Source organism: Cheilinus undulatus, linkage group 2 (assembly GCF_018320785.1).
Source record: "Cheilinus undulatus linkage group 2, ASM1832078v1, whole genome shotgun sequence".
NCBI classification, from domain to species: domain Eukaryota; kingdom Metazoa; phylum Chordata; class Actinopteri; order Labriformes; family Labridae; genus Cheilinus; species Cheilinus undulatus.
Window position 1 is genome coordinate 10,947,350 of NC_054866.1, and position 27,247 is coordinate 10,974,596.

Consider the following 27,247-nt stretch of genomic DNA (forward strand, 5'->3'; position numbering starts at 1 on the left):
TACTGGTATCTAGCAGGACTGTGAGCTGCACATGGTGAAAACAGAGAGTACTAAAAGGACTGCACTGCTGCAGAGAAATGGCACACTTCAGACATTGCTGAACATAATGGAAAGGATCATCCAGAGAGACAAAACCTTTTTTCACTCTGGGAGACCCCCATAACAGACTGTGTCTGACATACCGCTGTGGCTTTGTCTCCAGATTTTACAGTATGACAGAATCTTCAGTCTTCTAGCTGATGGCAGAGTTTTTTTGTACATCATGTCGAGGGATAAGTATGACATTTAAGCTGGTTTCACACCAAGTTACAAATTAACCACACTATGTCTAAATTGCTTTTGTTAAAAAACTTAAGCTCATCATGATCTCTCTCTCAAAAAGGGAATATGTACATGTATTCTCTATGGGCCCCTGTAGAAAAGGTGTGTTCACTTCAGTTTCCAACTTAGGGTGGCTGCTTCCATCCATCCATTTTCAGTACTTTTCCCATTCAAGGTGGCAGAGGCTGAAGCCAGTCCAAGCTGTCACTGAGTGAGAGGAAAGGAAGACCCTGGACTGGTCGACAGTGAATCACAGGGATAGGAAGCCTAAACGCTAGACCAGTAGTTTTCAATCACATACCATCAAGCCAAAATTTCAAGGCACACTACAGCCATATCTTTACAAAACAGCCTCTTACATGTTACAGTAAATTGAACATGTAGTGTTAGTTCAGGCAGGCCATGGAGTCAAGCTCTGCCATATAATTGAGACCAGCTGATCCAGCGAAAATCCTCGTCAGCTGACAGCAAGCTGATGCACTCTAGGCATGCAATTGGCAAATTGTACTCATGCTGCCATATCCAAAACCTGTCTATGCTTTGCTGCTCCTTCTGCAAGCTGCTTTTTATAACCCTCCTCCACCCCAGCTCCTCCTTTGATCTACTCCTGACTTCATCAGTGTCATTCTGTTGTCATTTATGCCTGTTCTGCTGGGTTTCTTTGCTGCTTCTCTTCCTGCCCCAGGATTTCTTGAAGGTACAGGAAAGGCAAGAATGTGTGGTGCTCTGTTTGATGCTTTCCGTGTAGACTCGTAGAAGAGCAGGGGGATCCTAGAACAGTCATATGAATAATGGCAATGAGTGCAAATGTATAACCACTAATAAAGAAAAGCAATTCATAACCACACATGATTTGTGTTTCTTGACAAATGGATCCTGACTGAACTTAAGTTATTGTACAGTTGTAGTAATTACATATGGTTGTACCAATTCTCATGGCACACCAAGACTTGCCACCATTTGAGAGCCACTGCACCAGACAACTTTCAAATCTCAATGATTTTAAAAAAGAGGGAGACCACTGACAGAAAGTTACAACTGATTTTGGAGTTTATAAGGCACACACTAGAACATTTGGCCAGACTGGACACCACACAGACATGAGACCTTGTAGAAACTTGTGTCCTCAAATGTAACTTAAGAAAAAAACAAAAATGAAAGTCTTTACCATTATTCCACAAGCTTGACACTGTTGTAACTGTTGAAAGATCAAACCGGTTGTCGACTCATTCTCATTGGCTATTGCGGGTATTCTTTTAGACAAAGTCCTATCTGAAGTTGTAGACATCAAAGGTGTGATAATTCTGATTTAAGCAGCAAACAAAATCATATTGCCAGCACATACTTGAGGAATATTTTGACACACACTCAGGTTTTCTCCTCAGATCTCTGGAGAGATGCAAAACAGGCCAGAAATCACTTTGAGTGTCACCATCCATCCATTTATGATCTACACCATTTGTCACAGTCAGGGTTGCGGAGGCCTGAAGTCGATTCCAGCTGTCACTAGGTGAGAGACAAGGTTCCCCCTGGACTGGCAGCTGGTCAATCACACTGCTGGCTTGATGAGAGAAACAGCCCAGCTATGCTTACATTTACACTTACCAGCAATTTTAATGTCACCAGTGAACCTAAGGAGCATAATTTTGGACACTGCAGTGTTACTCCATTCTTCTTTACAAAACTGCTCGAGCTCTGTTAGAGGACTGTACATGAACAATGATTTTGTTGACCATTTTTTGTAGCTTTCACTGCATGCTTCAAGTCATTGTCTTTTTGTAGTTCTCTTGCAGACTGAATACAACTGTCTGCCAGGATTTTCCTGTGTTTTCTCACATACATTTTACCCTCTACCTTTACAAGCCTACTTGGGTGAGCTGCCAAGATGCATCCCCACAGCATGATGCTGCCACCACCACGCTTCACAGTGTCCACCAAACAGCATCTCATCTGATGGCCAAAAAGAACCAGTTTGATCTCATCAGACAGAAGAACTTTATTTCGATTAACCACGAAGTCTCCCTCATATCTTTTGGCGAACTCTAGCTGAGATTTAATGTGTTTTCTTCAACAGTGACTTTCTCTCTGTCACTCTCCCATAAAGCTTTGACTGGTGAAGAACCCAGGCAGCAGTTGTATGCAGAGTCTCATCTCAGCTTCTGAAGCTTGTAACTCCTTCAGAGTAGTCATAAGTGTCTTGATGGACTCTCTCACTAGTCTCCTAGTCACTCAGTTTGTGAGGACGGTCTGATCCAGGCAGATCTACACATGTGCCATATTCCTTCCATTTCTTGATGATGGATTTAACTGAACTCCAGGGATGTTCAGTGCCTTGGAATTTTTTTCGTATCCATCCCCTGACTTATACTTTTCAATAACCTTTTCTCTGAGTGGAGTGTTCTTATGTCTTCATGGTGTAATAGTTGCCAGGAATACCGATTAACCAGTGACTGGACCTTCCAGACACAGGTGTCTCTATACAGCAATCACTTGAGACACATTCACTACACTGTATGATATCAATTATTCTACAGTACATATTTTATCTAATTGATATTACTTTTTAGAAACCTGTTTTCACTTTGACTTTAGATATATTTTTTAATATTTTAGTTTTGCTAAAAAAAAAAAAAAATACAAAAACAACAAAAAAAATCAACTTATATTGACCATGATTGATTTATAAAATCACTAAAAGTCATGTGGACCCCACATGTACAGACTAATCAGTCTGGGCACGTGTACTAGAGAAGGTTACTGAGGCTCTAAATGTTAGGAAATTTTCAGGTGTACAGTGCATGTGTGACAGTGGCTTTGGGGCTAAATGGTTTTACAGTCTAACAATCAGCTTAAGTGACAGTCATACAGTAACATGTTGCAAATCAAAATAAGCAAGCTCAGAGCTGATTGGTTAATAAATCATAGAGTCAGCAAGGGGGTTAATTGAACAGAGACACAGATAGTGGAGGAAATTAATTAAAGCAAGGCGTAGCAGGTATGGAAGCCTGTAAGGGGGGAGGATAGACATCAGAGAAAAGGCAGAGCTTAACAACAGAGACCAGGTATTGATGGGGGTCAAAGGAGAAGCTCTGAGAGATTAGCAGGTCAGACATAACACTGGACTTGTTTACTTCATAGTCCAGATTGGCTGACAGACCCCCCTAAGCCTGCAGAGGCAGAGGTGAGAGCTGCTCTTTTTATAATGATCTGCCTCGAGTCAACACAGTAAAAGTGGATTACACTTCAACGTTTAAACTGTATTGTGTCCCTTATTCTAGCATACTTTTGTAAAGTAACTCTAGGTCACTTTGGAGAAACTGAGGTTTTATGTAGAGGCAATAACCTCAGAGGAGGTCATGATCTGTTTTCCTCATTGATTTTCATCTTAGAAACTTTAACTCAGCAGAATAACTGGGTTCACCTCACTGCCGTCCTGTTTTGGGAACTTTTCTTTGAGCTTTTTGCACAAAGTAAACCTGTTTTGAAGCACCTAAGCCAGCCTCAAAGCAGTGCAACAAATCCTCAGCAGAAACACATCGCTGTGCGGCCGTCTTACCTCCTCTCTCTTCTCCCTCCCTTCGTTTTCTGCCCCTTGCCTGTTGCCGTGGTAACTAGCAGAGGGAAGCTGGGTGATCGCAGGGAGGAGAGATGAGAGGGAAGGAAGAAAAAGAAGGGGGGGTTGTTTAGGGTTTCTGGGTAAAGGAACCACAGCCGTTCTTCCTCCACCCTTCGTCTTTCTCCTCCTTCTTCTTTCATCTCCACCGACATATCTTCAAATCTCTCCAAAAACTTACCCTCCCTTTTGATCCCAGGCCAATTAAATTCTCTGTTTTGCCTCCTCTTCCCTAATTATCCTCCTCCATTTTCACGTCCTCCTGGTTTATTTTCGTCTCCTGTTTCTCTTCCGTACGCAATTTCTGGATTTTGTGCTTGGCTGCTCTGTTTTTACCTTTAGCCCTTTTTAATCCTCATTTCAATTAAGGCAATACTAAAAACACACGGGTGAGCATTTTTCTCATGCATTACCTCCTAACCCTGCAAACTCAGCTCCAGCTCAACAAAGTGAACTACACTCCGCTTTCACTTTGCCTCTACTTCTATTTTTACGCCGCTCATCTTCTCCAATTACCATGCAAACAGTGCTGAGGGTTTCATATGCAACCATATTTAACATAATAGCAGATTAGAAAGGCCCTAATTGATCCTGAACCGATCATTGTCAGCCAGTTTTCACTAAAAATAGGTGATCAGTAGGTTAAAAATCAATGTTTCTGGACACTAATGAACACAGCCGATCACCTGTGGTTAATAGAAGCTCTGTGTGAAGTCTAGTCTAATTATATAGACTGATTGATTTGCGGGCCAATAAGTATGAAGCACATCTGCACTGTGAATCAAATTAAACAGAAATGCTGCACATTTGACTGCCAGCTTAGAAAAAAATACTTCACCACCTCTGCTGCTTCCCATCATCTTCCAAGCAGCTGTGGTAAGATTTTCTGTACTTTGCATTCCCAGTTCCCGTTATAAAATCCAGTCTAGAAATCTGGTAAAACTAACAGGATAGAAATTGCTTGGCGACATAATTTTTGGTGATAGGGCTGGAATTTCCCGAATGTCCACTGAAGTTTAGGCGATTAGCTAAGTGTCTTATTTGCTGTCTGGATATTTTAAAGAACTTAAATGGAAATAGTACGATATTTTCCTGGAAATTAGCAGATGTGTATTTATTTTTGTAGAGATTTAGTGGGAGATTTACCCTTGGATTTTTGGGGGAAATTTCATTGGAATTTGGGAAGTTCAGTTACAGTTTTTTGGGAACTGGATTGGGATTACTGGGTGTAGGGGTTGTCTTTTGATATTTTGTGGAATTTAAATGAAATTTGTTTAGATGGTAGGATGTTTCTGTTATTTTAATAGAATTTTGGAGGAAAGTATTTGCATTTATTTTTAAGATTTGCTGAGACATTTTGGGGCAAATTTTCTTAGTAATAAAGGGACTTGCCTTAAAATTTTAAGGAATTTTTAAAAATTATTTCAACAGAATTTTAGGCTATATGATCTAGTTTTACTGAAAGATTTTAGGACAATTTAAAGATTTTTTTGATGTACTTTGAAGGGATACTTAAAAAGTATGTTTAAGAATTTTCACTTAAATTTTAGGTCATTAATTCAAAATCTTAGGGAATTTGTTTGGATTTTCGAAAGAGAAGAATCTATCAAATTCTTGTTCAAAATCAAGGCTGATGTAACTTATCCCAAATACGTGGGAGAAACTAAAAATGCTTTCCAAACAAAAGCTCAGGTCTGCGGAGGTTAATGTCAGAAATATCCAAGTTAAGGTCCTTGTACACCAGACCCTTTTTTTCTCGTGTCAACTGTTCACACAGAATTATTTCTATTAGAGCATATAGAGGGTCAGTGCAAGCTTTTTTGCAGCTAACATTTTTTTGAAACCATGGTTGAATTTTTTCAAAGTTTCACTCTGACAAGCACACATCTGGCCAATCAAAATGCTGGCTGCTGCCCATGGCAGAGGAGTTTTAAAGTAGACAGAGAAGCAAAAACACTGTCCTCTCCAACACAGCATGATGTTTGTCCCTTTTCATATAAATATTTGTCTGTAGCCAGTGTTGAATATTTGATATTACTAATCTGATGTCATGTAGCCCAGATTGAGGCAGACAGCAGACAGGCTGACATGTCCACGGGAAGGTTAAGGCGCTATGCACACAGCTGGAGCTGTTTCAAACTAACGGGACTTAACTCCAATTACACATTTAACTACAAAGTCTCCTCTTACAACAGACATACAGCCAATCACTGCTCTGGATCAATCAGCTCCCTAAAATTGACACCTCTAACCAGTCCGTAACACAGCAGGTGAGCCAGCTCCCCCTTGCAGTGACACCTAAGTATTGCCCTAAGTATTATTTTCATTTTGTAGTATGAATGTAAAGTCAGTCCCTGGAAGACTGGTGCACAGACCGGGGAAGAGAGAGGCAGAAACTTCATTTATCTTCTGCTCTGATGTTTCTCAGTTTACCAGAGATTAGTTTAAAATACACTGCTGACATTCACAGAGCAAATGTTTGTTTTTTGGGAATATCACATTCCTCCTGATATACATAGGAGTCAAAAATTCCTCCAAGTTTTTTTTTGCCTTTTTGTGCCATTTATTTGCATTGCTCTTGATATTCAAAGGCCTTAATACTTACATTGGGTTACCTGAGTGTGATACAATGAAATTTGCTTATGTAGGAGACCAAATTTTGTAAGATAATTTCCTCTTTTTAAGAAAAATCAATTTATTCAGAATTTTAGCCAGAAATATTACAGTACCCATGATCCTAGAGTGTCAATGTGACATCTCTGGTGTGTGGCTTCCAGAAATGTCATGGAGGACTTGAATGGCCAATATGCTGAACATGTGGGACCAGACCTTTAAAAAAGTGGACGGGCACTGTTGAGCCCATATTTTATGTCCCCCCCGAAAAATCAATCCATAGTGCCTGCTTCTCTCCTACCTGTTGGCTCATCTCTGTGGGCGACTAGAAGGTTAACACAGCTGTGTCAGCGTGTGCACGGAGCTCACAGATTAAGCAGGGGAGATGGCAGAGAGGGCAGCAGTACACTGGTGATCTATCCTCGTTTTGTTGACAAGAACAACCACACAGCATAATGTTCAACCCATCTTACTTCAGATTTTCAAGAGTTACTGCGCCTCTGTCATATTGTAAAAAAAATGATGCTTTAAAAAATGAAGTTTAACTATTTGTAGTGTAGGCAGACAGACACTTTTAACTCTAAATGAGTTTGATAAACACTGTCAGCTTTGCAGAGTACTTTCCTTTAATATAGAGACATGACTTTACCTGAACAACCTGGTTAGAAGTCTATTCTCTTGTTGTTCTTGCCAGTAAGGATAGATCATATTTACTGTAAAGTACTTGGAACTTTAAGTGAGTTTTAAATTAAACACTTTTTACTTTTACTTATATTTATAGATCATTATCTTTTACTTAAGTACATTTTAACCAGACTAACTGTACCTTTTCTTGAGTATGATAGTCATGTACTTCTTCCACCTCTACTTAAATGCTATCTATAGCTCATACAGTAAATGGCAATTTCCATTGCACTAAACATTATATGAGAGTATAAAGCCAATGAACTAAAGCATATATCCAGGTCAATCTTTTGCATTAGTGAGAGCAGGAAACCAATGTTTCATTACATGGATCATTTAGTCATCTTTCCCCCTCTTCAGTTAATATACTACACTACTACACCATCACTACTCTGTCTAACATTAGTGTATTTCTTCTTCTCACAGTGCTGGATCATGGTCTGCTATTATTTGTGTTTTTACAAGCAAGTAAAGGTGAATAAGGCTCTGAGCTTTTTATTAGATTTTTTTGTTGACCTTTATCAGTACCATCTGCTGTTGACACCCTCAGAAGGCCATTACCTGTGTGCCTGGGTGGCATGTTCCTATTGGTCGATACCACTTTAAAAGAACCTACAGCCTCCAGGCTTCTGTTTGTTTGAATTCTTAATGAAAGTTTAGAGTTTTCTGTTGTTTGTTCATTGGCTCCATGGATCCCATTTTCAAAGAGCACCTCAAGCAACATTTTTGCTAAGTCCAAGAGGCACTCCTTGTTATAGTTTTTAAGGCTCTATGCTTGTTGATATTTGAAGTAAAAACAGAGGAATATAATTTAATACAGTTGTTTGGAGGTGAAATATGTTTGTTTTCTGAGCACTATGAAATAGTTGCATTTTGCAGAAAGTAAATATTCTAGAACTATTGTGTGCATAAGGATGACTTTTGTGGTCCTTTTATCAGGTTATGCTGCCACCTGTAGGAGGTCTTAGTGACTACACAAGAAAGTAGACTGACCATTAACTAACTCTGATAATGAAAGATAAAATCTGATCTTATGGACCAGTCTTACTTAGATATAGCTATCATAAGCACAAATATATAAATAAACTAGAAAAAGCACTCGGAGAGCGCAGACCTCCGTCATTAGCCCTATCTCCCAATAGTGAAGATTTTTTAAAAAACATTCCTGGAACCGTCCCCATATGCCCCCCACCACAGCATTCACTGACAACTCCCTCCCCAGTGGGGTGAAAACATGGTGAGGCAAAGCATTGGCTCCGCTACGGTTGGACTGTCATGGTGGAAGCATTGCCTGCCGATGCCAACAGATGCACTGACAGTATCCCCCATGGTCTCACTAGACGACTGGAAGTCATGGCAGAGGGTGAATATTCCTCTATTCCTCCCAGCATTGTGAGTATTCTCGCTACAATTCGCTGTCTTTCTCTCTGCTATGCTCCAACTCGTCTCCTCGACCGGCTGTGCGTCTTTCTAACTCCATAAACTCCAAAACTTTGAATAGAAACACACCCAAAAACGCTGCTGGTATTGAAGTTACTCATGTCCGCCATCTCCTGGTGTGAAGTGGTAACAGCGCAGTCCTCCGCCATTAGCCCTATTTCCCAACAGTAAAGAATCCTTTGAAAAATTCCTGGATCCAGACGGTGATCCAGATCAGTCCCAAAATCGAATCAGTTCTTCCTTATGCCATTCCTGACATTTCCTGAAAATTTCATCAAATCTGTGTATAACTTTTTGAGTTAGTTCTAACTAACAAACTAATAAACTAACAAACTAACTAACTAACTAACTAACTAACAAACCCACTCGATCGCATAACCTCCTTGGCGGAGGTAATGAATAAATATAGAAACATGTGATGTGGGCATCCTTTAGGGAGATGATCAGTAAATCAGAGGAGCTGCTTGTGAATGGCTCTTCTGTATCTCTAGAAACTAAATAATGCAGACCACTGATGTAATGTTGTGTTGTGTGAATGGTTGAGATACACACATGCATGCATGCAAGGGCGAACAGAAGCAGGATTTCCCCTGTCAGTAGCAAACACTATGATTATTGTTCACATCACTGTATTCGCTTTAATTTTTGAAAATTAACTGCCTGTCCTTAATGAGAGCCTTGAGAGAAACAAACGCCCCCTCTAGAGCAGGAAATCCACCGTCAAACAATCAGGAAGGGAGGGAGAGGACGATGGTGGGTCGAGGATACACAATAGCTGGAGGAGAAGAGGCGTTTTGAAATTGTGTTGGCATTATTTTTTTTTCTCTCTTTTTTCGCATAATCACCAGCGCTTGTGTGATGACACAGTCAACATATTCATCAAAAGGAACAACAAACAGTGTCTGCTGGGAACCGAGGCTGTGAGAGAGAGAAAAATGAAGAGACCAGTGCAGAATAGGGTTCTCTCTGAGTCTACTGTGGACGCTTTTGGTTTACTGTAAACAATATTTCTCCCACAACTTCAACTTCCATATAAAAAACTGTCTTTCAGGTCTATTATATGAGGGGGATGACAGCTGAGTAAGATAATAAGATACAGTACATGTCGAATGGTGAATAATGTTAGAAAAACAAGTTAATAATTAATTTGAAACAACAGAAGGCATATGTTAGGGATAAAAGAGTTTATTTATCAGTATTTGGTGGAGCAGTCTTGAAGTGGTGTCTTAGAGGTGACTTATCACGGGATGGAGTTACCAGGTGAGAGCATAGACTGTGAGATTTTGTGTTTTCAGGTAAAAGAAAACAAATAACAAGGGATTAGGGTGACTTATTTTACAATTTGTGGGTCCTGATGGGGCTGCACGGTGGCACAGGGGTTAGCACTGTTGCCTCACAGCAAGGAGGTCCCTAGTTCGCTTTCTGTGTTCTGTGTTTGCATATTTTCCCCGTGCATGTGTGGGTTCTCTCTGGGTGCTTTGGCTTTCTTCCACCACCAATAAACATGCTCATTAGGTTGACTGGTCATTCTAAATTAGCTGTAGGTGTGAATGTGAACGTGCCTGGGTTCAGGGCGTAGCCCGCCTCTCAATGACAGCTAGGATAGGCTTCAGATCCCCTCCCCACAGGACAAGTGGTATAGAAAATGAATGAATGGATGGGATGATACTCCTGATAACCAAATATGTGCAAAAAAAAAAAAAAACTGAAAGTGGGTTTGTAATAATATGACTCTTAGAGAACTGCATTTGAACACAGGCACCCCTCATTCTTCTTATCAAGGTAACCATTCAGTGATCACCTGATCTCAAGCAATCAATGAAAAATGAGTTGCTTGAATTTTTTCACTCAGCGTGGTGCTATGTCAGCAAACAGGAATATGAGACTAGTGGAGAGCATGCCAAAATACATGGATGCTGTAGCTAAAAATCATGAATACTCCACCAAATCTTGATTTCTGAAGTATTCCTGAGTGGATCATACTTTTTTATACATGGATACTATATATCCTGTGTACCCTTTATACTATGTACCCTTATTGGTACTCCTGGTTTGCTAGATGAACCCAAAAGTGACTGAAATTCTCTTCTTACAAGGTGTGGACAATACATAGAACAGGTTTAAAAAAGGGGGTGGGGGCATTAGAAGTACCTATGATAAACAAATGTTTCAGTGTCTAGCTTATATTGTTCAGGGTGGTTATGGCAAAGGAAATGAAGGATATTTTGTCAATGTTGTGGGACTTTGTACCATCTGCCTGATGGCAGAAAATAAGAAGGACAGGTGGAGAGGGTGAGAGGTGTCCTTTGTGATCCAGGTGGCTTCTCTGAGCACAGAAAGTGGGGGAACACTTTGCCATATCCAGATTTTAGTCAGCCAGAGAAAAAAAACAGTCGACTGAGAAACCACCCATGCACTGATCAATCAATTAGTCGTTCAAGCTGTAAAAACACAAACAAGCAGAAAAAAAACTCACTTTATCTTAAGATCAGTTGAAGCTGTGACAAGTTTCTCACTGCACCCTTCTGGTAGTCTACATGAGCTTAAAAATGAAAAAACAAGCTTTATGAAGCATTATTAGTTATTTTTAATCACACTGTGTTTTATTAGACTCAGAGACGATCAGTGTGCACCTGACTTTCATGGCACAATAACAATTAAGAATCATAAACGCTACAAATAACTTTAACTATAATCCTTTTCTGGTAATTAATAATGCTGTTAACAGAATCACTTGGTCCACCCTGGGCTCTGAGAGTATATCAGATCGCATGCAGCATTTATTTATGGTGTTGAGGTGGAAAAAGTCAGCTGATCAGAGCTTAATGACCAGGAGACCTTGTCTTTTCTCTCTTCTGCATCTTTAACAGACACTAACGTTAAAGGGGTACATTTAATGAGATGATAAAGGGACTTTATACCACATATTTGCTGATTATTGAATTAAACAATCTACAGGAGCTGATGCTTTGAAGGAGGGCAGCAGAGACTCTCTTCAATATAAAGATCCTGCATATTTCTGTTGAGTTGGAGATGTGTCCCAAATTATTTACAGCAAAATTGCTGTGAAAGAATCAGGGTGTAACATCTTCTGTGCCACTCTGTGTGCTTCTCTATACCTGGAAATGGCCAGCACTAAATGCTTCTCTCACCCTTGCTGCGCTCCTCTCACTCACACACATAGGCGTGTGCCATGGTCCGACCAACTAGGTCTTGGTCTGACTATCAGAATGGAAGGTTAGCCCTACTAGATATACCCATTCTACCCATTTTATAAGAAAAGAAAATTATTAAATTATTATGAGTTCTAGCACTTATTTCAGTATTGGATTTTCTTTATTTTTTTATTTATTTATTTATTTATTTATTTTAATGCTTTGATCTGACAATGGCTGATGTGTGAATGGAGAAGAAGGGAGACCCCACAGTGTTTAAAGTAGTGTTTTACAGTAGAGTTGGTCTGATTTTTTGTTGTTGTTGTTGTAATGAGTAGCATAACATATTAGTTTTGCTGTTCAAGCTACCTGTTAGGTAGCTACTTTTCCATGAAAGCAGCCCTGTAAAGGAAAAAACTGCCTCATCTCATTTCCTCTTCCTCATTTTCACTACAAAAAAAAAAAAAAAAAAAAAAAAAAAAGGAGAAGAAAATCGCCAAAGCATCTGCACATTTCCTGCTTCTATTCTTCTTTCTGGCACATAGCTGTGTGCCATTAGAAGGTAAACACAGCTGTGTCAGGGTGTGAATGCATAGAAAACTCATCCAGGCAGTGAGATGTCAAAGTCAACGGCATTTACTCAGTATCAGCATTATGCTGAGTTTGAAAGAGAGGGACAGAAACATCATCATTAGTTAATCTAAGCTTAAGAGCTGTGTCATTTTCATTGAAATGGCTGTCCAACCCTGTATGCCTCTGCCTGGTCCATTTTCAGCGTAATAATGAGCTGTAGCAGTTTTATAATGACTGCTACGAAGCTGCAGAGTTACTTGATACTTGTCAGATACTTGTAGACTTACAACCAACATGTGGAGTAAGTTGTTGACAGGATTTTGTTTTTAATAACCTAAAAGTAACTTTAAGGTGACTGTTTCTAGTGTGTCATGAAGCAGTGTAAAGATTCACTATGTAATGACTGTGATCTTAAAGTAACAGGTAGCATTAACCAGCTCTACTGACCTGCAGCAATAACAGACCAACATTTGTTTTGGCTGATGGTTGAAGATGCTGCTTTTGATTTGATTGACAGGGTTGATTTGCATGATATTTCTTGGCCGGCAATTAAATTCTATTCAAAAACTTAATTAGTGAATTGTTTGCGCACAAGTGATTTGATTCAAATGAGAGATATTTGGATGTATCCTGTTGTGGGACACATAAGACTGGATAGCAGCATCATTAAGCTCAAACATTACTGATTTTTAGAGTTTTGAACGCTAAACTGAGTCCTCATAGAACCAGGTTTCAATCTTCACCTTTGGTGCTTAGTTAAAACATTCAAACTCTGTTGATTAAAAATGAAAATGATGTTTTTGTTGCATTTTTTGGCCATCTGAAAACGACTGAAGTTTCATGTTTTCTGAACCAGGCATCATTCTCAGCAGATAAAAAAACAAAATAAGGGTGTTTTAATTACATACAATTAACAAATACATTGATTTTCTCCAAAACAAACAGATAATTAGTAGGATTTTAGTAAAACATATTTGTGCTGTCATGTCTTGATGATTTCCCCCAAGCTCTATGCCTTACTAAAGGATTTGAAACATAAATAACAGATGTTACCTCTTGTCCTTACACTTTTCTGACTTCAGTGTCATTTTCTTTATAATCAATATATTTTTTACACAAAATATCATCAAATATATGTCAACTCTGACAATAACTGTATTTCTATTATATTATTAACCAGTTGTCAAAGTTGAGTTCAAGCTCTGTTGAGGGATTTTGGTTTGTGTCAGCTTCAGTGCCCCTATAGATGAAGTTCTTCCTCTGAGCTTTGTTCCTCTGTGTTTGACTCATTTCCAGACCAAGCATTCTCCTCCATCACATCCACATATAATCGCTCATTGTTAATATTTATGGATGAAAAATGTACACACAGGCTGCTTCTTCTTTGTACTGTAAAAATGCTCATTTAACACTTACACCCCAGCAGTGGTTACAAACATTGAAATGACCATATGGAAATAATCACCCTTGTTGTCCATATTCGTCCAATCACCTTCCAAAAATGTTCGTCCATGTTCATCAAATCACCTTCCAAGAATCTTTTTCCATATTCGTCCAATCACCTTCCAAGAGTGTTCATCCATGTTCCTCGTATTACCTTCCAAGAACATTCATCCATATTCGTCCAATCAACTTCTAAGAACGTTCGTCCAATCTCCACTCTCACTCAAAAATGAACTGGATGCCTTTTACAGTTATGGGGTCAAGATCAATGTGACCTTTTGCACAATTCTACACACAAACACACACACCCCCCCACACACACACACACCCATCACCACCACAAGTAGTGATGCATTCAGGAAAAAAAAAAGGAAATAGAAAAAAGGAAATGTCATGGAAAAAGAGCAGCAGACATGGATTAAACCTTCATCTAAAGTCTGGAGCATTGGAGTCAGACAGTATTTGGTCCAGTTTGGTTCAGTACAGTTTGTTACAGTTTGTTGCAGTATGTCCTGATCTTCCTTGTGTTTCCACAGCCAAATCCGTCCAGCCTTTCACGTTGCATCGGGAAACATGTCTCTTTTTGGACCTCAGGATCATTTGGCTCAGCTCAGTAATAAGAGCTGGTCTTTTGGCTCCTAAACGGTTCTTCATTTGGTACTAGTTTGGCTTGGAAACTGCTTATGAGACATGTGCCAGCCCCTGTGGTTCATATAAAATTGCAGGCTTGTAGGAGCAGCCCGTTCGTCAACAATATTTACTTGGTCACCCACCCCAAAAGGTTTAGTTGGTTAAAAGTGTATCGGCATTTCTATTAGTAACATGTTTATGACAAAACAAAGATGAAAAGCTGTGAAGCGGCACAGTTGCCTCAAGCACAGGACTCCTCAAGACTCTTCTCCTTCATCTGGCAAGACCTGTAGTAGAAGGTCAGCAGGAATACGCCATTTACGGTATTGATCACCTCCATGCCAGACAGTTCTGTTAAAGCATGAGAAAAATCACTTTTTCTGAAGTGTTGGGGTCATACCTAATGTATAAATTAATTTTCTAATGATAATTGCAGTGTACAGGTCCATTTAGAGCTTTAATGTTCACTTCCCAAGCAGGAGTTCTTTACTTCCTGCCTTCAGTCTTGCATGGGATCAGGGTCATGTGACCACAAACAACTTTAACAAGAATTTTGTGACTTATTAGGTATGTTAATTCCTTATATTTTATGTTGGATGCAAAGTGATATGGCCAGTATTTTGCTCCTAACATACCAATCAGTACCTGTACCTACTTGTGATCAATAGAAGATAAAGGGATAGACCATTTAGATCGTGTTAAGTTTCTCCCATCGAGTACACAGCCATAATTAGAGATTACATTGGATGGTATTTGCAGATTATTTTCCATTTTAGTAGTTTAAAGCAGCAGCAATGCCTCCCATGAGTGTTTGCAGAGAAAGACTGCCATCATAGAAAACTACAGACACAATCTGGTGATTATTCATGACTCAGAGAGAGAGGAAGTGGGGTTACAAAGAGTGAGAAAAAGGTCTAGAGCCAAAGCCTGAGGGGTCCAAATAACAGTAGAAAAAAACAGAAAGATGATCTGGGGTAAAAACAGGTGAGGGTTGCTGTTTGGCGTACAATAATCTACAGCTATTCGATGGCATTAACAAAAAAAAAAAAACCTAATGCAAGAATCCTCCCTTGGCCCAGCCACAGATTACAGCAGTGGGTTTGCGTGTGCAAGCTATTATATAATTCATTCTCTGTGATGAGATTTTCCTGCGTTGCTGGTTTTCCTACTATCCCCTTCTATCTCTAGCGCTCTGTCCCAGAACTGGCAGGTTTCTCTTTTAATTTCAGGGGATGTCCGAGCCTCACTGGGTTTTTTGGTGACTTTATAATCTTTTTATCCCTGTCTGGAACTAATTCATCTTCAACAGTAATTTAACATCTTCTGTTGGTACTCAGTGTAGTCTGAGATTGTCTCTGCTCACTGTCTGGATGGTGTTTTGTTGCACAGATATGACTGCGAGCGTGCATGTGTGTGGCCATTCAGAATACGTTTGTGTGCACACGTGCGCACATTTGGTGCAACACTCCCTCACAGGGGTATTGTGAATTCTCTGCTCACTAAGCTCCTTAATGGAGTCAGTACAAGGGCAAATGCATTTTCATCTTTTTTTTATTTTTTACATTTATTTTTCTCCCTGCACATGTAGGCTCATCACAGGTGGGAGGATTGAAAATAAGTCTTTTATTTTTCATTTTGGAGGTCATCAGCGCTGACCTGCTGTTTTGATGAGAGGTACATGTGAGCCTGTGAGTCAGACTCTGGAAAGGATTAACACTGCCCTCTGACTCCGCACAAAACTGGCAAAGCTTCGGCGCGATTGGTAGATTACCCTTCACACAGCCAAATGCCATCTAATGATTATCTGGCAACATCTACAGTAGAGTGCAGTGGCAAGCCCCCCCTTCCCTCCCCTCCTCTTCCGGATCAACTCAGTCACAATGGTGTCCAGATCAGCAGCTGAGTTTGATAAATCTCTACCAGATAAGCATGCATTGTCTTTGAAAACCAGCACATTGGCTTTAGGCAGTTTCAAGTCAAAGCTTGATTTTGTTCTTTAAAAGTCAGACTTATCTCCAGGGAGATTTTCAGGTGATTGAGGAAAGTAATAGAAGAGGCATTTTAAATGGAAAGATGTCCACCGAGGCAGCTGGCAGGGAAAAATCACATAAATAATGTATACCTGATAGCTAAACGTGCATAAGCCCTCACACCTAGGCGCACATCGTGTCATAACTCTAGGGAGGGGAAGGCAAAGCCTTGCAGTTTACAGCAGGGAGGTGATAAAAGTATGCACTTTCATTAGCCTCACCATTCTTGTCTGGTTGAAACCAGTTTTGGGGTAGTTACACAAAAAAAGTAATCCATTGCAAACTAGTAATTTGTTTCTAAAAAAATACTTTTGCATCACTTCTTGCTACTTGAGGTCTTCTGTACTTTAATAGCCATTGAAAAAATACAACGCAAGGACACGTAAGATCTTTCCTTTTGCTCTTTGATACAAAAAAGATAACAGCAAAGATGTGAAAATCATGCTAAAACAACATTTTATAGAAAAATACGTCAAGGACATCACTTAAGTAGGCAAATTTCCTTCACCATATATGCTGGAAGGAACTGGTGAATGGTTGCCACATTAGTTGTCAAAGAAAGCAAAACCAGAGCACCACAACAACAAAAAAGAGTATTCAAACTGAAGAGTCAGCACTCCAAAAATCTCATTTTAAGTAGTTTAATTTCTTGGCAAGGCAGCGGCCACAACTGATGCGTTTAAACTCTTCCTCAGCTAAAGAAGACCACGAGTCGAAACGCATCAACTGTGGCCACTGCTTTACTTAGAAATAAAACTGCTTAAAACGACATTTATTGAGAGTTGACTTCTCAGATTTGCTACATTAGGTGTGTCAAAAGACTATTACGTCACACTAGCATTATATGTTAATTCATGCATTCAGAGGAGTCCATTCCTCATTTGTACTGGTCATCTTGACTGCTCATGGCAGGCCAAATAGACCCTCAGGCCACAAGGAAATGCCCCAGTTCTTCTAATGTGCAATCCACGCCTGTGTGGAAGTTTTGGGCAATAGTAAGTCTGTCTGTAAGGACATGGATTAGGAACTGGGGGTTCACTTGTTCAAGTACTGGTACTTACAGGAGACTTCAAGAGCTGACACCTTCTGGTTGGTTGGTTGCTGAGTGCTCATCTGACTAAAATCTTGTTCTTCAGACAGTAGCAGAGAGAGGAGAGCTCTCAAATCAAGGTAAAGATTTATATGCTAAAGTCTGCTGGACTGCTGTGAGTACACGTCATCTTGGACATACGAGGTTTTGACTTTTTTTTTTTTTTTTGATGTTCAAAAGTCTGAACTGAGCAGGCTTTTACGTTCTCTGTGCCTTTTGCTCGGAACAGTCTGCAGGCTGATTTTAGACAAAGCAGTTATGCAGATTAATAAGGTGTTATTTTCTGACTGGTTCACAGCAGTTGTACTCTAAAGAACTTACAGACACATCGACAATTCAACACAAAGGTGCAGGGCTTCTGTCACAGCCTCTGTCCCTCGCTGCCTGTTTAATTCATCTAATTCTGTTTCATGAAGTCCCTTTAGCATCTCATTGAATACACACATTAACAGTGGTGTCTGTTACAGACAAATGTGGAGCAATTTGATCCCTACAAGTCTTTCTTCACATGCTGACCTGCAGACCCTGTATTTCATGCTGTGCATTCATAACAGGCTGGAACAAGTCATTGCTGTTACTTATCCCTGTTATCATTGTTATACAGAAAGGTAAAGGCGAGTATCTGCAGTGATTTTGGATGTAATTCTGAATAAAAATGTGCTGTGATTACAGATATTGTGAATATAGGTAGGTGCACACTGGTTGTCTCTGAGTCAGTTATTTCAGTGTTCATAATGATGTCAAAAATAATTTATTATGCTAAAAAATGGTTGTTGTGCTAACTCTTGAATAGATTTAGACTAACAGTAGAGTGTAACAGAGACATTGTCACTGATTAGGATGATCTAAAGAAAAACAAAGCTTCCCCCACCCTAATGACCAGTCAGTTTGTTGGTGTGTAATTTCAGTTTGTTAAGATTTTCTTTGGGAGAAAGTTGTTGGCCTTTACTTGCGATGCAGCTGGCTTTACTCAGCCCTCAGCCTGTGGAAAAGCATCTGAAATGTTACAGAAGAGGCAGAATATCTAAAAGTGACACCAACATGCAAACTAAGCTTGGCAGTGTACCAGTTAAGACATTTACAGCGTGTTTACTGTGAAGCTTTATCCCTTTAAATTCAAATGCTCTGCGTCCTGCACGTTGACATTTTCTCAGGAATAAGCGGCTCTTCCTGCAGCGGGCCACGCCGCCCGTCAGCACCGCCTCCCAAGCCATTTTTATATGTCAGCATCTATTGACTTGTATGCACAAACTGCCCCATAAATCCATGATTAATGTAATGAGGTCAGGTTTTGACGGGCCGCTGTAATGATGTGTACTCTGCGTTCATATGGAGTAATGACAGCGATTTATCATTTATGGGATTATCATTAATATAAATGTCAGTGATTAGTGGGAGTTGATCTTACAGTATGCAGAACTCGCTCTGAACTCTCTCATATGTGTCGGACTGCGATGCGATGCAGCAATCAATCAACAGATTAACAGCGATGTCCAGGCCTGTCTGCAGCCTGGATCCAGACTCTGTTTAGTCACACGGAGCGAGACAGTCGACAGAACGCGAAAGGCAGAAAGGGCTGCTATCTAAAGTGCTTGCTCGGGCTCAGATCTTAAAAATAAATGAGATATGAATAAAGTAAGAAAAGAACAAAGAGGAAGATGTCTGTGAGAAAGGAAACAGAACAGCGGTGTGCAGATATGTTATGTCAGCCTAAGAATAGACACACATTAACATATGCACACAGTGAATTGAAGTGCAGCTAATTTCAGCAAAAAATAACCTCACCACAACTCACTGCAGCCCAAATGTGCAAATAATGTTCAACTCAGGCTCACCTGTTGCCATGGCAGTGAGGGGAGAAAGAGACAGAGCTTATAGCCTGTTGTTTCACAGCAGAACGAGTGGATGTGGGTCGAGACTAAGCACACCTCAGACTCTGAGGTTACTGTGGTGACGAGGGACTAATGATGCAGAAGACACCAAAACTGGACCAAATGAGTCGCCTCACGTGTTTTTACCTGCAAACACCCTCACAAAAACACAGATAGCAGGCTGTGAGTTATGAGCACCAATGACACATCCAGGCTCCACTCATAACTGATCTTCTTCTTCTGTAGTGTTTACACGCAGCTGATAGATGAGATTTAGTGTGCTTTTCTGCTCTGCTTCTTATCAGGAGAAACACTGACTTCACAGTAACACAATGTCCCTCTCCATCACCAGCACCGCTTTTATTTCCTCTGGCTCTCACACGTCTGTTTTCTGATTAAGGGGCTCAAAATCCTTTCAGAGGCACCCTGCTGTGATTTCAATTTCAAATCTCTCCCCTCTCAGACTTAGCTGTCACTCATTTAGATTTTCCCTGTATGTAATCATTAGTGTACTCCCATGAGGCAATCTTAGGCCTAAGAGATAGATGTAATTGCAGTTTAACCTTGGGTTCCTGTCAGGCCTGTCTACAGAGTCAGCTGGGCCCGTGAAAACCCAGAGAGTGGCCCTCCACAGCTTTGATTTATGGATGATATCAATGCATGTGTGTTGGATCAGTAGCCTTGGTGCTAGCGTCCAGACTGACAGTTACCTCATTCTGGTGTTGAAAAGTATATCAAGATTTTAATCGGGTTCTGATGTTGAAATTATTCATTTTTCTTTAATCCTTTTTCATCACAGTTTAGCTATTTTTTCACCTTTTTAGGACTTATTTTTGGCCTTACTGATAGAGGAGGACAGACAGACTTGGAAACAGGAACAAGAGAGTGGGGTGAAAGGGCAACAGGCCAGATTTGAACCCGCTTGTGTACATGGGGTATGCCTTAAACCACTGGGGCCATTGGGCCATGTGCACCCCATTTTCTCCACTTTGAACCCATTTTTGTAACATTTAACCCATTTTTGCCAATCTTTAACCCCCTTTTACTGAAATCTAGTTAGTTCTTGCAACATTGTTGCCACTTTGAATCCATTTTTAATACTTTTGGCCCCTATTTTCCACTTTAAACTCCTTTTTTCCATTTTTTCACACCATTTTTGACACTATTTCATCTAATTTGTGACTCATTTAACCCTTTATTTCACTCATTCAACATTGTTGCCACTTTCAACCCATTTTTTGTACTTTTAGCCCCTTTTGCCACTTTTAATCTTTTTTTTTTTTTCAAAAAAGTTCCCTCCAATTTTGCATTTTTTGTTACATTGTAGTTTTCCATTTTGCAATTTTTATCTCATCTGTGGCTCTTTCTTCCCACTTTGCTGTTTTTTAACCAATTTTTCCCGACTTAATCTGGCCATTGTTTTTGCAAAATTGTTGCCACTTTTAACCCATTTTTGATACTTTATGCCCCTTTTTGCCACTATTAAACCCCTTTTCACCATCTTTTCCCACCCATTTTTGCCCGTTTTAAAATTGCAGTAACCCATTTTTGCAACTTTTATTTCATTTGTGACTCTTTTGACACTCTTTAACCATTTTCCCTACTTTTTCTAGACATTTCTGCAAAATCTTTGACACTTTTAACCCATTTTTAATACTCTCTCACCCTTTTTCACAATTTCTTTCCACCAATTTTTGCCACTTTTTTATGACTCGATTATCCTATTTTTGCCACCCTTTCACCATTTTCTCAAACCTATAACCCCTTTAGGGTCACTTTTAACCCATTTTGTAATTAATTATTTACCCCTTTTAGTTGTCTCACTTCCCTCTACTTTAATTTCTGGCATCTTTATGTTTGTGCCCATCATGGCTTAGCTATGAAGTGTGGTTTCCAAGTGGTTTAGTCAATGCACTGATCCACTGAGTTGACTTAACCAATAATGGTCATTCTGTTTTCAGAAAAGGCTTCACATTTAGATAAAAAAGCTATATTATACTACTGCATAAATATGTGTTTTTTCTTGCTCTGATAAGTGTTACTAGTTCAGTTAAATTTTATATATACTTTTCACAGCTTAACTTAATAATGGGCCATGATTTTGCTGACCTCCTCATGGGCCCCTCATTTGGCTGAGCCCCAGGAAGCTCCCCCAGTTGTCCCCCCTTATAGAGAGGCTTGGTTCCAGTATATGTTTGGCTGGATTATGAGCTTTTTTGTATCTGGAGACCTCTAAAGGGTACCAGAGAGCTTAGGCCATCAAGGAGAGAGGGGTAGGATGGGCCAGTTCTCTCTAACACAGCAAGACCATTTTAATGGGTACTTCCTGAATTCATGGTCACCTGACAAAACCTATGCACAGCTACAGAGAAACAGGGGTTGGGTCAGCTTTCTTTTACCCCATTCTCCCCTGAACAACTACCTGAACTGGGGATTGTAAACTACAGATATGATAATGATGATGAAAATGAACAAACATAGATAATCAACAGTAATATCAGATCAGCTCAGGTGACCTATGACTTCCACATTTGCTCCATTTCCACAACATTTTCTTCCAGGCAGGGAAGTAATCTCAGTGTGTAACTGTGGCTTGGGTAGATTCAGACATTTCACTACCAGAGGTAGTGTAAATGTAAGAGCTGGGGCTCAAACCCTCAGCTCCTACATTAGCATGTCGATGTGTCCTTTTGCAAGATACTTAACCCTTTGGCGCTCCAGCTGCTGCAACAGTGGCGTGTGATTACACACTACAGACAGGTATAAATGGGAAAACTGACACCAATACTCTTCTTAGCAGCCTTTACCAATGTGAATGTGGAGTGTGTAGTTAGGTGAGACATGTGGTGAACAACGCACAGTGGTCAGAAGACTAGAAAAAGGCTATACAAGGCCAAGCCCATTTACCATTTAATCATCTAAGTGTCATGGTTTAATTAGTCATCATGCTAAATGGTGACTTTTAGCCCCTTGAATTGCTCTTTTAGTTTCTCACATTAATACTAAATCATACTTTTCAGATATGTTTTAATGAAAAAAACAAACCGATTTGAGGGGTCACTTGTTGAACACTTATGCCAGTCTTATTTCCATTCTTTTAAAAGGTATGAACATTGACATTTAAGTAATAATCCATGTGATGTCAGCTTGTTTGACAGACATGTTTGACTCATTTCAGCATCAATGACACATCCCTTAGATGTGGGTATTTGTGGACTTGGTTTAACGGTTGATTTTATTGAAACTTTCTGTCATTATCTTTGCTGCTGTGTTGACTGTCACACTCCCTCTGCCTCCTCAACACCCTACCACAAATGAGCATACTGCATTTCACACCTATGTCACATTAAGTTTTGAAGACATTCACAGTCAACATGCCACACCAATGCAGATGACTCATGGCAGACGTCACCTATGCACAGTTAAAAGTTAGCATATCTCCAAGTTAAGGTCTTTGCACACTCAGTCCGTTATTTTGGGATGCATTTTTCAGTTCCATAACAGGATAAAAATGCCACAACACAAACCTTGCACACCAATCTGATGCATTTATTTTTGTATTTATGGGAACATTTGACAGTATGAGACAAGTAGTCTCCTGTGCACACAAAAAGCAATGAGGATGATTTTCTGGTTCCCTCACTCCTTGACAAATGAAAACACTGGGTCCATCTATTCCTGACTGAGCCCATCATACAGGTTATTTACACAAGCTTGTATATCATTGCGCTGTTTTGCGCTGTTTCAAGAGAGATAGCACATCATTTCTCTTTAGTCTTTCTTATTACATTGCGTTAGTTTCCATTGTTGAAATACGCAGAATGCATGAGCAAATCAGTGTGTTTAGAGAGAAGTTTCCATGTGACGAAGAGAGAAAGGGATCTGCAGCGATTTTCCTGAATTGTCAGATATCCATTTAAGTGACGGATGCGAAAAACCACAAAAGATGAACCTGGTTTCAGACTTGGTGTGCAAACATGATAAATATATCATAAAATCTGTTTTTTTTTTTTCTAATATGTGCAAATTCAGACAAAAAACAGTTTGAATGCTGGTAGTCAGCTACTCACAGAAAGTGTTGGCTAAAGTCCCGCATGTGTTGTCTTCTTTCCAGCAACCAGAATTTGAAATTTTGACACCATTTTCTAACAGAGAACTGCATCTAACTGCATGCAACTGCATTAAACATACCTATACTGGTCATCCACTAAGATTTGTGTTGTTGTGTTTGGTAATTTTTTTTCCTTATGTCATCTCAATCAAAAGAGGGTTTTTTTTATGAGTAAAATGTTGGAGTTTATAGACTCCATGTTGACTTTTTCATGCATTTCAGAGGGAAATGAAGCAGAAAGCAAACTAGCAGACAACCTACCCCCAAACCGGATGATGGTTGTGAAGAGAGGATGCAGGATGTGCTGTGCTGAGGGCTGGACCTCTGGGTTAGAGGTGGAGTGTCACAGAAACATAGAGTGAAATAACAAACTGACAGCAGAGGAGAGAAAAACAGATCTAAAGTCTGACAGCAGCAGAATGGTTGGTTTAGACCTGCCAACATACTAAAATGTAAATCTTTCATTAAAATACTAATGAAAACCAGTCAGTATTGTATGGCTGGGGCAGCTGAGGGTCAGTGGGAGAGTCTTTCATTCTTTATATCTCAGCAGGAAGGTCAAGGGTTTGATCCCCAGCTCATGCAGTAAAGTGTTCCTGCATCATAATCTCCAATAACTTCATAGAACTCAGAGTATTAGAGGCAAGTGATTATATAGAAAATAAAGAAATGCTCTTTTTTTATTTATGTTAACTTTTATAACTTATTACAATAAGGTTAAGTGTTTTTCTTACAGCTACATGTTCTTCATCCACTGCAATTTTCCCCTGCATTGCTCACATACTTTAATCCTGAACATTTTTTCACCCAAAGTAGATCAACTTAAGTGACTACAAGTGACAGTAACAGAAAGTTGCATATTGCTATAGGAAGTCCTCTTCTATCATGTTCAGTACAATAATAGTATATTGTGGATGCTCCCCACAGGCAGGACTTCTCTTACATAGTCAGTAACTTCACTCATGGTGCAAAAAATGTCTAATTTCCCTGGGCATTCTTGGAAAACTCTGCAGATTCAGGGATGATTGTCAAATAATTTGAGCACACACAATTCAATTCTTTATTACAATACACTATCCTTCAATACAAGACATTGAGACCCTAATTACTCCAGCTGCTGTGCCACTGGTATGTCAGTGTGTATGGGTGGAATAAGATGGGATGGGATACGCAGCCTCTGACAGTGGTATAAGGTTAGGTGAGGTATCGGAGCATATGCTGGTTTGGCACTTTGCCTTGTCAATCTTGGTCCTGAGCTGCTCAGGCCTCCTCCTTGGCCTTTGTCCAGGCCTGTGCCAGATAATGCCCCATTTCCCCAGGTTTCCTCCCAGTTGGCCTCTTACATAGTGACACCTGAAACTGGGTCATTTAAGGTTCTTCATGCATGGGTTGTGGTTCTACTGTGGTTACCTTGTCTGTGACATAATCTACCAGTGTGGAAACAGAAAGCCCCACTAAAAGTAGAAGTTTAGAGAACAACTTGATTAGACAGATGCATCTAGGCTTGCAGCCTTCATTAGGGTAATGAAGAGCTGTGTGGATTCATATTGCTTTTGAAATCCAGTGAAATAATAACAATAAACAAACTCTTGCCTGATGTGACACCTTCCCTGTGATGTGATCATGCACAAAGCTGTGAACTATTTCAGTACATTTCATCATCACTGTTGAAGTTATAGTTGAAGCACATCAGTGCTGTAAATACAAGCTGTGAAAAGAAACACATCATGCAGGGATACACCTTTAAACCAACCAGGATGCTTCTTTGGTGAAAATACTTCCTCCTCCACAGCCTCCTCTCTCCTCATCTCCTCCAGGTGCTCTTAAGGAATTTGAAGATCCTCAATCATGGAGATGAATTCTGAGTCAGTCGAGGAGACAATGCAAGGATGTGTAAAGAAATGAAATGAGCCCTTTGTGTCTTTTTATAAAGATTTAACTCGTGCCATTTATAAAGTTATTCATATCCTTTTATTCTCTCCTGTTTTAAATGATGGTGTGATTAGTCTTTGGTTGACTCAGCTTTTAAAGACTAAAAATAGCCAAGAGTATTTTTGCTAGCTGACACTTTTTATATTTAAATGTCCCTGACATATTGTTTTATGATCCATTTTTACCCTTTCAAAGCTTCCCTCTGCCATTCATCCTTCACCAGCTCTTTAATCCCCGTCATTTCTCTTTCCTGCTGTCTCTCTCTGTCCACTCATACTCAGCACATCTGAAGGACCTCTTCTGGGAAGGATATCTGAGGACATCTAATCCTTCCTGACACAGTGAATTACTCTGCATATCCAACTATTAACCCCATTTATCTCTCTCTTTCTCCTGTAGGATCCTTCTCACCGTAGTGGTCATCTTCCGCATTCTGATCGTGGCCATTGTCGGGGAGACAGTGTACGAGGACGAGCAGACCATGTTCATCTGTAACACTCTGCAGCCGGGCTGCAATCAGGCCTGCTATGACAAAGCCTTCCCCATTTCCCACATCCGGTACTGGGTCTTCCAGATCATCCTGGTGTGCACGCCCAGCCTCTGCTTCATCACCTACTCCGTGCACCAGTCGGCCAAGCAGAAAGACCGGCGCTACTCTTTTCTCTACCCCATCATGGAGAGGGACTATGGGGGAAGGGACGGGGCGCGGAAGCTCCGCAACATTAACGGGATTCTAGTTCAACACGGCGGAGACGGTGGAGGGGGGAAGGAAGAACCGGACTGCCTGGAGGTGAAGGAGATCCCAAATGCCCCACGTGGCCTCACTCATGGAAAGAGCTCTAAAGTGCGCCGACAAGAAGGGATCTCGCGCTTCTACATCATCCAGGTGGTGTTCAGGAACGCCCTGGAGATCGGTTTCCTTGCAGGCCAGTACTTCCTTTACGGCTTTAGCGTGCCCGGGATCTTCGAATGTGACCGCTACCCATGTCTGAAGGAAGTGGAGTGTTACGTGTCTCGCCCCACGGAAAAAACAGTGTTCCTGGTGTTTATGTTTGCAGTGAGTGGTATCTGCGTAGTTCTCAACCTGGCCGAGCTCAACCATCTGGGCTGGCGCAAGATCAAGGCTGCCATCAGGGGTGTTCAGGCCCGCAGGAAGTCGATCTGTGAGATCAGGAAGAAGGACATGGCACATCTGTCCCAGCCGCCCAATTTGGGTCGCACACAGTCCAGTGAATCGGCCTATGTCTGATGGAAAAAGAAGAGGAGTAGGGATGAATGTGCAAGAGAGAATGAATTTATTATGAATTTTATTTAATAAAGATGGTGAGGTCAAAGAGACGACCTTTCCTCTGTGCTGATGGAATGAAAGAGAATGTAAAGACCAAAACTCTGGCTCGAAGACTTTAAGAGTCATGAGATGTGACGAAGATGACAATAACAAAGCATGGAGAGGATTAAAGAGGACCAAAAGCTCTGCATTCTGCAGATGAATACTCATAGGAAGAACTTCCAACTGCCATTTTATACTTTTTCTTCTTTTTTTGACTAATTACCCCCTCCACTGCCCCTCGTTTTCTTTTAAAACGAGGAACTAAATCCTCCAGGGGCTGGAGAGGAAAGGACTTGAGAAGGGAAGGGAGATGAGAGGCTGTTTTGTTTTCTTTGGGGATATTGGAAGATGATGGCGGTGTTTGATGCATCCCATGGTGCTCTTCTTCTGGACTTTGTCAGCCTCGATAAA

At 40.4% G+C, this 27,247-nt stretch overlaps 1 protein-coding gene across 1 annotated transcript in view; it reads left to right on the forward strand.

The window, feature by feature from the left end:
* Window positions 1-26,923, forward strand: part of LOC121525796 (gap junction delta-2 protein) — a 64,440-nt gene extending 37,517 nt beyond the window's left edge. The window contains exon 2 of the mRNA XM_041811938.1: window positions 25,906-26,923. Within this exon, the coding sequence (XP_041667872.1) occupies window positions 25,906-26,755 (850 nt within the window). The 3' untranslated portion in view covers window positions 26,756-26,923. The remainder of the gene's footprint in view (window positions 1-25,905) is intronic.
* The last annotated feature ends 324 nt before the right edge of the window (window positions 26,924-27,247 follow it).